The 13,457-nt window shown below is 39.8% G+C and overlaps 1 protein-coding gene across 1 annotated transcript in view; it reads right to left on the bottom strand.

The window, feature by feature from the left end:
- Nucleotides 1–1,298: 1,298 nt before the first annotated feature.
- LOC146307411 (uncharacterized) overlaps nucleotides 1,299–13,457 on the bottom strand; it is a 130,185-nt gene continuing 118,026 nt past the window's right edge. The window contains exons 26-29 of the mRNA XM_084710395.1: nucleotides 13,207–13,300; nucleotides 13,082–13,122; nucleotides 6,177–6,279; nucleotides 1,299–2,101 (exon numbers count right to left, since the gene is read on the bottom strand). Coding sequence (XP_084566521.1) covers nucleotides 1,733–2,101; nucleotides 6,177–6,279; nucleotides 13,082–13,122; nucleotides 13,207–13,300 — 607 coding nt within the window. The 3' untranslated portion in view covers nucleotides 1,299–1,732. The remainder of the gene's footprint in view (nucleotides 2,102–6,176; nucleotides 6,280–13,081; nucleotides 13,123–13,206; nucleotides 13,301–13,457) is intronic.

The raw sequence follows: 13,457 nt of genomic DNA, 5'->3' as shown, positions 1-13,457 counted from the left end.
GACAGATGAAATAAAAATGTGGAGAAAAGTGCGACCGCTTACAAATGTATCTGTTTTTATTTTCCCGTCTTTACAACACAGGGGGCTTAAACACAGCGACAGAGAAAAATCAATAAATACTTCTTAAAATATAAAACTAAAATATAAAACATCTATGATAATAAAACATTCAAGCACACACTCACCCACAGGCATTTACAGAGAGACAGGAGCACGCAGACACATAATGCACTCGCGCATGAAGACACACAGCCTCCTTCACCACAGTAGATGCAGGACACATGGCGCACAGCTGCAGCGTAATCAGAGACTGTGCTACAGCCACTCGCATCGACATCTGAGGTATGTCTGTGGATACTGATGATGTGCCGTCCCTCGGTCGTCCAAAGCTTCTCTTCAGTGGGAGACACATTCATCAACACTAAAGAATTCGCAGTTAGTCACTTGTTCTGTTCAGCTCATTTAAATTGAATTAAATTAATTATAGTTTCTCAGAAGTGCTGGAATTTTCAAATAAGTGCGGACACAAAAATACTTCAGTGCTTAGTGCTACAGTTTTGTCGCAAAACAAGACCATTATTTGAGGAAGTAATGGCTAATGGGTAACACTTTATAATAACCATGTTAAATAAATAGCGAATTGATAGTTAAACTTAAGGTAAAAGTTATATTACTGTTAACAAAGATTTAAATAATGTGTATATATGATTTATAAACCATTTATGAGGTAATAGCAGTTTTATAAACACCAGTTGCAACTTATAATGATGATAGATGCACTACATGGTATATATTAACTATTTACAAAGTATTACAAACATCAGTTGAACTTTACAATAATGAGCCACATGATGTTTATAGGCAACATGTTCTTACTCCCAACTCATCAAACAAAGCAGCTCGGTCTATGACTCTGCGCTTCATGTTATGATGCTGTAGGTCCCCCTTTAGAGTTAGTTTTGTATGTGTAGGACTCCTACATGATCACATACAGTATGTATGTATATAGTGTTACGTAGCAACTTTATAATAGCAACCAAATAATGTTTAGAGATGGTTTACAAACATATTAACTATTCAAAAATAAAATTATCTGAATAAAATTCTGCTCCTGCTTCTTTTTCACTGGCTAACATGCTACTCACTGAGCCTTTGCCTGTGAAAATGTCAACATAGGCTCATTTAATCTGATTTCAAGAATCTGACCTGGTGGCAGCCATTAAAAACAACTATATAGAAATATCCGACCATCTCGCGGATGGTCTTGTTTGCTTATGTAGGTCATATAGAGGTGTTTCATTACAACTTAATGACTCCTTGTAGTAGCATTAATATTGTTTGTTAACAGTGAAATAACTAATAACTTAAGTTAATTAATTATCAATTTACTATTCATTAATAATGGTTATTATTAAGTTATTAAGGTTATTAACATTTTGAGGATGCAATCAATTGCTATTTTTCAATTAAAAGTAAAGAGTGTGAGTTTTTATTCTATAAAAAATGTGAATATTCTCTTGGAATAAATGTCTTCATTGCACAGTAGCAGTGAGTTGATTTTTGGACGATTTGATTAAATTCCATCATTCGCTGGTTCTGGAGGCTGGCCTCAGGCAAAGAGTACCCTGGGACTTGACTTTGACCTGCAGGACATTAACCTCATACTGCGCACACTCCCCGGTGAGGATCTGGGGGTCAAAAAGTCATGACAGGTCAAAGTCTTCAGGGGGCTTCATTTGGTCAGATCCCTGCTTGTCCTCCCAGACCAGGCGTCTTTCAGGGAGACAGTCGCGGTCGGCCTAATCCGGAGCGCTTCACCCAAAGCCTGGGACTCACCTGGTCTCTCCAGCCCGGCTCTGCTCTGCTTGGCCCGGGCGAGAATCCCGTCAACGTCCCCCGTCGCTGCGTCCAGGCTCAGGGGATGAGGGAGGCGTAGGGATGAGGGTAGGGAGGTGGAGGAAGGAGGTGGGCGGGCACTGAGGGAGACGGGGAGGTGGATGGAGGAGCGCTGCTGGGAGGTGGGAGGAGGAAGCAGTCGCATGGACCTCTCCTCCTCCAGCTGCCTACGCAAGCGCTTATTCTCCCCGCTGAGGGCGTTTAACTGGAGAGAGGAAGACAGAGACATGCACAAAGGAAGACAAAGAGAAGAACAACATTTTTGACCAGTTTTGATCTTCATTTGTGACCGTGAAACAGACTGATGGAGGAAGTGTCAATTTTTGGGGAAGTTTCAAGGAAGTTTTTAACATCACATTCATTTCGTTAAATCAACCAAATTAAAAAAAAACAAACATTTGAAGTCACCAATAAATATCAACCATCAAAAGTCAACAGCTATCACACTGATGAAGTAGCTGACACCCCATTATGTGCTTAATTCATCTTTCACAGCTACTTTCATGCCTGTTGAAACAGAAATGCAAATGGAAAAATTGCGACGGGGGTTTCGGGAGAGCATTGTGCTCACAGTTTGAAATGGTTGCAAGTGGGAGTCATGCGACGGTGTGAATTTCTACATGAAAACAACCAATTTGAGCGATCATTAGAGGTCGATTTGACACAAAATCATCCGTGACACAAAACAAATCGCACATCGTCAGAACATGATTGGGCTCCCCGAAACACAATTACAGACTAGCCAAATTGAGGGTGTTTTATTTTTTGACAAGGACATTTGGGTAAAGGCAAGGGAGGAGTGTGAGTTAAAACATGGCTTTAAATGCTAAAAAAAAAAAAAAAAAAAAAAAGCATTTACATTTGTTGTACAGCGTGGTAATTATATGCAAAACGTGCCAGTCTAAAAATTGTAATAAGACAGATAAAAGAGAATAAAAGATTTGAAATTATGTATTTTTAGCTGTGAGGAAGAGTAAAATAAGAAATTAAAGGACAGGGAGACAAAGAGACACGTCGGGTAATGACAGTTGCACTCATCCACATCTGTTTTTTAGTGTGTGTGTGTGTGTGTCTGTGTGAAAGCTGCGGTTAAAGAATGATGTCACATTGACATGTCTGGCCATGTGTGTGCGTACGAGTGTGTGTGTGCAAACGTGTGCGTGTGTGTTAGGGAGAGAGAAAAACACAAACGGAGATGAGACAGACACATTTCCGGACCGTTCTGCTAACATTACCCTTCCAGACATCATGCACGCGCACACACACACACACACACACACACACACACACACACACACACACACACACACACACACACACACCATCCATAAATCTGAGCAAATGTATTACATCTGATGACTAGGAATAGCGAGGTCTTAGGCTTAACCCTCGAAGAGCCAATGACATGTCGATGTGTCAAAACCATCCTAAGACGCTTAAAGAGTATTTGCTATCTTCAACAGGCAAACATCCCACAATGTGTTCATTTTATGTGATGCCAAAAGCAATAGAATTTCCAGATGAAAAACACTGAGGTTGACATTTATAATTAACCGTATATTCAAGGGGACTTGTTTAATTTTCCCCGTCTTTGGATGCTCTGGATGCTTTACTAATTGCGAGGGAGGGGGGTGAAATTAAAAATCACAGCTTGTCTCCTCAACCTTCACATACAGCGGGGTGAACTGGTGTGCATATGTTTGGATGAAAAGGATGTGTATAAGTAGGGGAAAAGAAAGAAAGAGACAGACAGAAAGGCACGGAGGGGGGTGTTTTATTGCTGGTACATGAGTGTGTTTGCACTTTTATAAAGCCGGGTCTCCATTCAAGTGTTTTAATAAGAATTGTGAAAATTACTGAGCCAGAGAAAAACTGAACAGAGACAGCAAACTTTGGGGAAATTTCTTCTTGTCGGCAAAAAAGTTTTTGAATTTGGTTATTTTTCAGTGAGGTTTTGGCTCTGCTGGTGTACACTGTAAAAAGGAAAAGTCCAGCTCAAACTCTTAAGATAAACTAAATAAATGAATATATAAATAAAAGTTTTTGAAGACTTTTAGAAATCTCAAATAATGGCAAATCAACTTCACAGCTCACTGTGAATAATATTTAATAATTTCAATAATAGATTTTTGGGGATGTCTAAAATTCAAAGATTCAAGTTTATCTAAAGAGGAGAATTAAATTATCTTAGAAAAGATTATAGTTTGGCAAAACTTTTTTTTAAAAGTTTATTTCAGAACTTAGAAGTTTGAGCTTGATTCAACTCAAAAACTCAATTTCAAGGCAACACTGAATTCACCATATACGTATATTTAAGTTCTGAAATGATCTTTTGTTGAAAATATTACATTATCATCAATTTTCATGTTAATCTAAAGAAAAAAGTAAATTATGTCAATAAAACATTAACTATTAATTATTAAGTAAGTTGCTTGAAATTTAAAGTTTCAAGTTTTCTTTTTTTCACAGTGTAGACTTCTTCCTATATAACCTGGCAAGTAAGGCTTGAGCAAAGTCTTATTTTATTTCTTTACCTAAAAAGCAAACTATTCAATCAGATAGAGATTTACTATAAAAGTAATGTAATTACAAAATAAATGTTTGTTAGTTTTTTGGTTTTTCATTATTTGATATAGCTCTTCTTTCCCTACTTTCATAATGTATGTGTCACCCATTACTTCCAGACATCATCAGATGGATGAAGGTGGGGAGGGAGTGCTGGAAAAGGTGGGAAGATACAGATTACTTGTACTTGCTGTTTTATGTTGTTATGTCATTTCATTGCTATGTGTAATGACTACTGCATCTTTAAGTATAAAAAAAGCAATAAAAATTTCAAGCACCTGTAAGAACCCTGAACACAATTTTTTGAAGTTTGTAAACACTATGCAATACTTGTCAATCCATCACCCGCTGCAGCTGCTTGTGGTGGAGGATTGTGCTGGAATATTGGCTCATCGCATCTCTTTTTCATCTTTTCATGAAAGCATGAAACAACCTGGACATTATCTGACACTAAAGCACAATAACAGCTTTCCTAATGCTAATCAAGTCTTGAAAGAATCTCAGCTTTTTTCCGCTGATGTTCATCTTCATCCCAGATGATGGGAAATCACTTAATTCGCGTCTAATTCTGTGTGACATTTCAAAAGTTTGCGTGAAATTCGCTTGACAGTTGGATGGAAATCATGCGTGCGTGTGTTGTATCCACAGTGTTAATATGCGCCTTGTGACTATGAGTAAATGAGACTGATCTAAAGCAGAGACACAGACCTGATTTATAACCCGACGCCTTTCACATAGATAAACTGAGATGTTCAGCTTCTTTACTGTGTGTGTGTGTGTGTGTGTGTGTGTACATCCAGTGGACAGTGAAGGGAATAGCCTTGTTTAAATGAACTGTCTATATCCCATCCTTTCCATCTGTGCTTGTATGTTTGTGTGTGTGCAGACTGTCCATGTTGGATCGATACGTGTAATGATTCACACTAGAGATTAAGAGGTGCTATTACACACCTGACCTGCTAAACAATACCTCTCTTTCTCTCCTCCTCTGCTCCACCTTCCTTCACCATCTCATGCATGCAGCTAATGCCATTTGCTTTACGCTGAAACAACACTGCATTAAAAACTTCAACAAGTCCCAGCTTTCGTCGTAGCCCGTCAATCAGCGGGCCATTCGGCAGACTAACAAAAGTCGGGTGAGCCGTTCCCCAGGCCCTGGAGTTTTGGAGAACTGAGGGGGCTGAGGAGTACTTTTGATTCGTCTCTCCTTTGGTGATTTGTTGACTCTTGTGAAGTTCAACACAGTAAAAAATGTCAGCTTTTCCTCAGAATATTCCTCTGTGTTTTTCCCCCCACATTGTTTTATCACAGCGGGCCATTTCCCTACGCTGTCATGGAGAGATCAGCGCGGCTGTATTGATATACATCCCTCTCTCAGTTTCATGAAAGGGAAATCATTTACCAGTGGAAAGAAACGTCACTGCTTTTTCCCGATACGATTTGTCCCCCCTTCCCCACGCTGCACACACGCCCCCACCCCGCTGCCGACTTTTCACTTTTATCGTAGGAAGAGGAAATGGATGTCTGTGTGCGCCTGTGTGTAAGTGCGCGTGTGTGTTTGAAGTTGGACGCATGAAAGCTTCCTCTTCTGTGTGAGCTCAACAGCAGGTGGGCTGGTGTGTGGGTGTGTGTTTGTATCTGTCGGGTAAAAGGACTGCCAGGACCTGGTGTGTGTGTGTGTGTATACCTGACTGTGCATGTGTGCGTGCTCTTACTTGTTGATTTAGCATTCCAATGGCCTCCAGGTTGCATCGCAGTCTGGTCTGCATGTCCTCGATTTTGCTGAGGTTTAGAGCCACACAACCCTGCTTTTCCATGCTGAAACGTACATGTGCAAGAGGAAATAATGAGAAATTAAAGGAGAGATATGTCATATATTTACTGTGATAAATAAAGTGACCACGCTATATCATCAGAAATTAAGGAAACATGCTAAATTGAAATACTCGCTTTTCCGACAACAACACTGCAGTCATGCTGTCCTCCCTTGAAATTTCCAATCCGGGCTGGAGCGACTGTTTTTGTTTGCCCATTTCATGGTTAGTATCATTCAAACTAATCCCAATTGTTCGCCAAATGAAAGCCTGTTTATGAGTCATGAAAACTCACTAATTATCTTTGAGAGGGAGTACATGTTTATATTGGTTAAATTGAGCAATATGTTAATGGAGTCTGGCAGGCAGTCACTGAACAAAGAATAACACAAGTTACAGGCTGGGATAGAAATTTCAAAGGAGAACACCAGAGCTGTAGCCTTGATGTCAGAGAAGCAAATATCTCAACTTGGCATGTTTTCTTAATCTCTGATGATATACCATGGTCATTTTACTGACTTACTACAGTAAACATATTGCAGATTTTTCATTTAAATTATATACTTATGCACTTCTAAGAAAATAAGGTGCTAAGATACATTTCATTTTCTCTGCAAGGGGAATTTCTACTCGGACCCAGGTTTACATTTTAGTTCTTATGCCATTTTCCTAGTTTACACACACACACACACACACCATTCTTCATGGTTTCTTAAATATCTGAAGATAAGTCAACTTAAGTATTCTCTTGAACAATATGCAATGAATTCCAACTGACCATGGCTCTTGTAAATGCTCTCTGCATCACACTTGCTTTTGCTTTAGGGGTGCATGAATCTTCTCTCTGTTGCGTTTCGTGTTTGATAGATGTGTTGAATACCTTTCTATTTTTGAGTATAACACCAGTACATCTCTGACAAAATCTAACAAAGTATAGGTGGATCTCTGACTGACAGCTAGCTGCTTGACTCTGGCTCATGTGTGCTATAAAAAGTAGACACTTGCTCCTGTCATGGTCAAATTTTAAACTCTAGTATTTTTTGCACACTGATATGCATTTGCAGACAAAACAGTTTCAATCAAATGTCCTCGAAATCTGGGGCATAAAGAAGTTGGCGTACATCTTCTTCATTATAACCATCTTCATTATAACTTATTACTAAACTCAAAGATGGGTGAGCAAATGGGTTCCAGGAATCATTAAATTATATATGAAAGCACATATAAAACTGGAAAAAAAAAATTACAAAAACAAAACGAACGCAACCGCAGCCAGGGAACATTAAGAGTACAAGAAGCCATTTAAGATTTTAACTGTTTATTAAAAACGTTTTGGGAAATGACAAACAAATGTTAGGGTCTGCTATCTTCAGACCCAGGGCTGACTTAAGGAATGTCTATTAAATTAACGACGGTGGATAATGGTGCTCTGTACGGGCTGAAGAGCTTGCTGCCCCCGCTTTACGCTCTTTCTTTCATGCCCCAGTGAACCTGTCCAGTTAGCATTCGGAAAAAAAACCCTTCTAAATACTTTATTGAAGACTTCTTAGCCCATTAAAGTACCACTGTACCTCCCCAATGTTAATTTTCTTGTAAAAGAGCAAGCTGGGATTTTCTATCAGAGCAGCGGATGGAAAGACGGTCCCGTTTTGCTTCAGTTGAGAAGACGCGCGCTCCTCGAGACGCTAATAAATGGCATCATTGTTTCTGTAGATGTGGGTGAGCTGACACACACACACACACACACAAACTTTTGGCCCTATTAGCCAAACTTAAAACATTTAACATCTGAGGGGACATTTGAGGGAGATGCTAATATGTGAACTGACATTTTTGTCTGAAAAGTTTATGAGATTCATTAGTGAAGCCGTTCAGCTTCCATGCATTTGTAACCATCTATGGGTAACCTCAACTGAGAGACAACAGCAACATAAACAAGAATGACAGTAACACCACTGCATAAAAATGCTACCCACTCTACTATTCACCACAGTCTCATGGCTGAGAATTCTCTTTCGTTTTTTCTAAAAACACAATAATACAAACTTGAGTTACAACAAATAGCTAAAACACACAATTTTCTAAACAATAAAAAACAAAACCACTTTCAATGAAACCCTGATGTGCAATATTTGCTCATGAGCAGTATTAAGAGACACAATCAAGTGACTGATTAGTCAAACCTGGGCTCAATGATAAGGACTTGCTCTGGGCAAGCATAACGCCACATCAGACAAGTATATCTGTAACTGTAACCCAACAAGTGGTAATCAATTAATTGTTATAGTATTTCTCTTTGTTTATTATATTAAACTGAATATCTTTGGGTTTTGGGTCGACAAAATGAGAAATTTAAAGACCTAAACCTTGGACTTTGACTGAGATGGACATTTTTTTCACTACTTTCTGACACTTTATGGATTGTTGCAGGTCTAGATTAAATATGATTTGACTTTGTTGTTATTTGATAATGCTAATAAATAAAACAATTTCTACAGGGGGAAGTAAAAATTTGGGATTTCTGACCCAGCTGCCCCCAACATTACTGTTTAGCCCTGTTAATCAATCCGTTTTCCCATAAATTAATGATGAATACAAAAAAATATATTTAAATACTGATTTTGCACAAACAGAAAATAAAGCATGACAATTCCTATGAAAACAATTCCATACATACTGCAGCTGACAGAGCCTAATCTGAATCACTGCCTATTAACCAACTATCTAATTAAAGCTTGGCCAATGCAAGCACTTTTTTTTAAAGAAACCTCATTTCCTGAAAATGACATTCATATACTGAACATAATTGCAACTGACCCCTCCGAATCTTTTAATTTCACACCATGATGATGATACAAAGAACATTAATAAGAAGAAATGCTGAAATTTCCTTTGATCCTTCAAATTGTAAATGACTTTTAAAAGATAAATTCCACGAGGTTCCATTGCTACAGCAATGGAAAAAACAGCTCCAGCTGCATAAAATCCAAGGCGTCACATCTCCACAGATTCTTCACATGATTTAAACTCTTTCCTCGATGCTAATGTGGTCTTCAGCAGATCATGAAACATCACCGCTGCTGAGACAACTGTGTGAGATTTATGCGCCCAATGTGAGGAGGCAGCGATGCGCTGAGCCCTTGGCATGACGCCTGTGTAAACATGTGTTCCTGTGTTTACACACAAACATGGATGTGTGTAATTAGCGGCCTAACCCAATCAGCATGTGTATAATTACAGTCATTAGTGTCAAAGCCAAGCTGCCATGCTCTCTAAACCCAGCAATAAACTACATGGTTCCTCTCTTGCTCCAATCTTGCTCTCATCGTTCTTATTTACTGCTCTCATCTCAAATTTTATGCAAGACTTGACTGTCTCCTCACACAGTTGCCTTCTTATCTCCTCTCTGTTTCTCTGTCACTTTAGTCCTCTGTGTTTGTACAAATCCTCCGCTGTGATCACTGGCTGCTCTTAATTGGAAGCACATTGTTAGTGGTGCGACTGATGATGCCTGATGCTTTATGAGTGCTTCCCCCTCATGGGTGGTGTCACACAGTCACAGCAAACAGCATCAATCTCTGCTTCCACCACTTACTGCATTTCAGTGTGCACTGCTATTTTAATATTTTCAGATATTAACTAAGATAATTTGAGATGAAATATGAAAGGTTTTGATAAATCATTTAATTAATTTTAGACTGGAGTATAATTGCTGTTCAGAAACACACTTTAGATATTTGCATTTTTCTCTGCTTTGAAGTCTATGTACTTTGGAGATGCACAAACGCTGCTTCATGGCACAAAACCAGAGATACTTTTGTATTGTAAGAGCTGTTGTCACAGCTTAGTCATCTTCTTGTGTTTGATTTTCGAGGAAAGACGAGGTGAAAGAGAGGACAAGTAGCATCCTGCAAGACATGATGCTACACTGGTTTTACAGGTATTTTGATGGGGATGTTGATTGAAGCCAAGACCATTACTTCAGATAGTGCCTTGTTTGCAGCAGATTTTAGCTCTTAAGACTAATGAGTTTCCAAAAGCACACTACAATGCACTACATTTTCAGAACAGGCGACATCGTTTTTTAGTTCCCTTTTTGATTGATTAATTAGATTGGCTGAAGAGATAGAAACATAAAAATAATAATAATAAAAAAAATGTAGAACAAACTTTTTTAAATGTAGAAGTGATGAGGAAGAATTTTTTAGTCTCACAGCCTGAGGGAAGAGGCTGCTCTTCAGTCTGGTGGTTTGGCGGTGGATACTTCTGTATCTCTTGCCAGACAGCAGCAGGGTAAACAATCTGTGGGCTTGGTTTTGTCTTTTAATTTCCTTTGGGCTCTGTGTACGCACCTCACCTTCCCAGTATCACTGATACTCTGTAGATGGGTATCAGTGATGTTCTGGGCAGTTTTAATGACCGGCTGTAGAGTTTTTTTTTCTGTTCTGGGCCCTGCAAATCCCATGACGGTTTGCGATCTTTCCAGTCAGGATGCTTTCTATTGGACCTCTGTAGAAGATAACAAGAACTTGGCATATTTCTGAGCTTTCTTTACCAGGGTGGAGAAGTGTGATGTCCATGACCGGCTAGCTCTCGTTTCTACTCAATGGACTTCATGGTGATATTCTTTTCTTACCATTGCTGAATGAACGAACTCCATACCTCAGCACGGACACCAACAAGAAATCACTGAAGTGCTCAGAAAAAAAAGGAATGTCTGCAATTCCATGACAAGTGGGCAACTCCATGCTGCTGAAGAGGGCTATGTGAGTCTGGAACCTCTCAGCTCATTTTTTTCACCTACCTACAACCAATCAAAGCCATGAAACCTGTGACACAGCAGTGCTTGGTCTGTTTCCAAGCAGGGTATGAAATGGTAATCGCATAGTTACAGTCTCGTATTACAGCAAAACAGTACACCAACATTTTAGGCAATCAATTTGGTATTACAGCGAAACAATTCACTAAAATATGGTTCTGAAAACTGAGAGAGATATGAAAGATCAGTACGAGAGTCTTGATCCACATTTGATCAGCACTGCCTAGTTTGACAGTTTGATCTGACTATCAAGAGCCTGAGGTGTTGTGCCAATTGCAATTGGATAGGCTCAAAACCACTGAGAGCAGCAAAAAAATTTTGTTTTTGCGAAAATATAGAAGCTGCCTCATCTTAAATAAATGGTTGTGATTTGAATAGTCTGACTGGGGGCCAGATTCGCCTGGATTTCAGGCTAGAAAGCTCTAGAACAACTACTAAATGGACACAGTCTATCCTTTGCACACATTTATAAGTTAAAGTTTTACTCTGAGGAACACATTCACTTATTAAAAAGCTCTTACTGTGACCATTTTCTCTCTCCAGATCCTACCTTAGTTAAATTACTATTAATTTTGGTGATATTTTATGCAGCAACATTGCTGAAATGGGTCTATTTAGGCCACATGAAGAGTAGTGTCACAAACAAATCCCACTCTAAAATCTAGATCTCTCCCTTCTTTTCCTCACCTTTCTGTGCTCCTTACTAACACGAAGTTCCATCCACGGCATGAAGCCGTGACACTCCAGCTGCTTTGGAACAGTAGGCCATGTAATCATAATAAATTTCTTTAATAAAGCCATATCTAATGACAAAACCTTCACGCCATGTTGATTGCTGCCAGTGATAGTGACAGGTGGGAGACACTGTGAAGATATCCCCCTTTGCCACCAGTAATGAGATTTATACACTGAACGTATATGGCTGCCATGCAAAAATCATGACATATCTGTTGCCTTATAGATGCATGATTTTCATACATATGGCATTTTGGGTATGCGTGTGTGTGGAGGGGGGTTACAATAATGAAATGAAATAAATTAGGAATCCTCATAATAAAGAAAAAGAGAGAATGGATGGGGAGACACTATGGAAGAGGCTTTCATTCACTGTTTTTATCTCGTTCCATGTTATTATATTCGCTCAATCAAAACCCCTCTTATGCATACATCTATATGAACTGCCTCTCCCGCTCTGTCCCCCTCTCTCGCTCATTCGCAATTATGAGGGAAAGACAAAGAAAAGCGATTCATCTTTCTGTCGCGGCCCCTTAATGATATCATTAAAATGACTGACAGCTTTGAATAGCGTTGGAAACCTACCCCAGTCAAAACAAATCTGATCCGTTTTGGAAACAGAGCCTGGTGCTTCGTTAGGGGAGGGGTGCAACATGAGTGTAAAACGGGGTGAGGTGGGTGTAAAGGGGGGGTAGTTGTTAATGAGAGACCTTAGGGGGTCACGCCAGGGGTATGGGGAGTACTGCTGCAGGCAGGTGCCCCCACAAACACCCTCTCCCACCCTCCATTCTCACTTCCATCCTACACCCAATCCCATCTGTGCCACATTCATTTTAATTGCCTTAATGAACATAATAAATATATCTCCTCTCTATTGATGAATGCTATTTGACAGCCATGGGGGTGGCAAGCAGGAGAGGATGGGCCCTTGATTGGAGTGTAATCATTGTTAAAGGCCCAGCATGAATAACAGATTGAAGAAGAGACACACACACACACACACACACACACAGACGCATACACACAGGTGGCTAGGCCCACGGGGTGTTTCATTCACAACTTGGCACTCCAGCTGTTATTATCATCATCAGCTTTGTTCGGGCTAGATTGTGTGTGAAAGAGCGAAACATGGCGGGCCTTTGTTGGACGTGAATGCTAAACTCTGATCAGCTGGTGGATGCACACAAATGTATGCGCTCATATGTACGGTCACACACGCCCACACACACACACACACAGATAGATGACTCACGTGCTCTCGTCTTGCCGGGTGCCCTGGTCGCGGATCTGGGCCTGCAAACAATTATAAAATGAAAAACTCTCTTTTGTCTCTGCCTGTTTGTACTTCATTGCTTTTCAACTCTTGCACTTGTTCACCTTGAAGCGCTCCGTGTCTCTCTCCTTCTCATCCGCCACTTCTTTCAGTCTCTTTACCTCCGCCTTCAATGTGTCATTAGCCTCCTGAAGTCGTCTGACGAAGCCAAGGAGATGCACAGACGGAGTTAAACAGAGAAATATACATAGAGAGGCAGACACAGAGGAAGACATGCACATATTATCATCAAGAGACTCTTGTTAACATGGCAGACAAAATATTCTGCCACACACAACAGCGATGGCGTCTGTGT

Source organism: Lutjanus erythropterus, chromosome 21, assembly GCF_056507025.1.
Source record: "Lutjanus erythropterus isolate fLutEry1 chromosome 21, fLutEry1.hap2, whole genome shotgun sequence".
Lineage (NCBI taxonomy): Eukaryota > Metazoa > Chordata > Actinopteri > Lutjaniformes > Lutjanidae > Lutjanus > Lutjanus erythropterus.
Note: the sequence above shows the minus strand (reverse complement) of the source record. Positions and strands in the feature narration are given on the sequence as shown.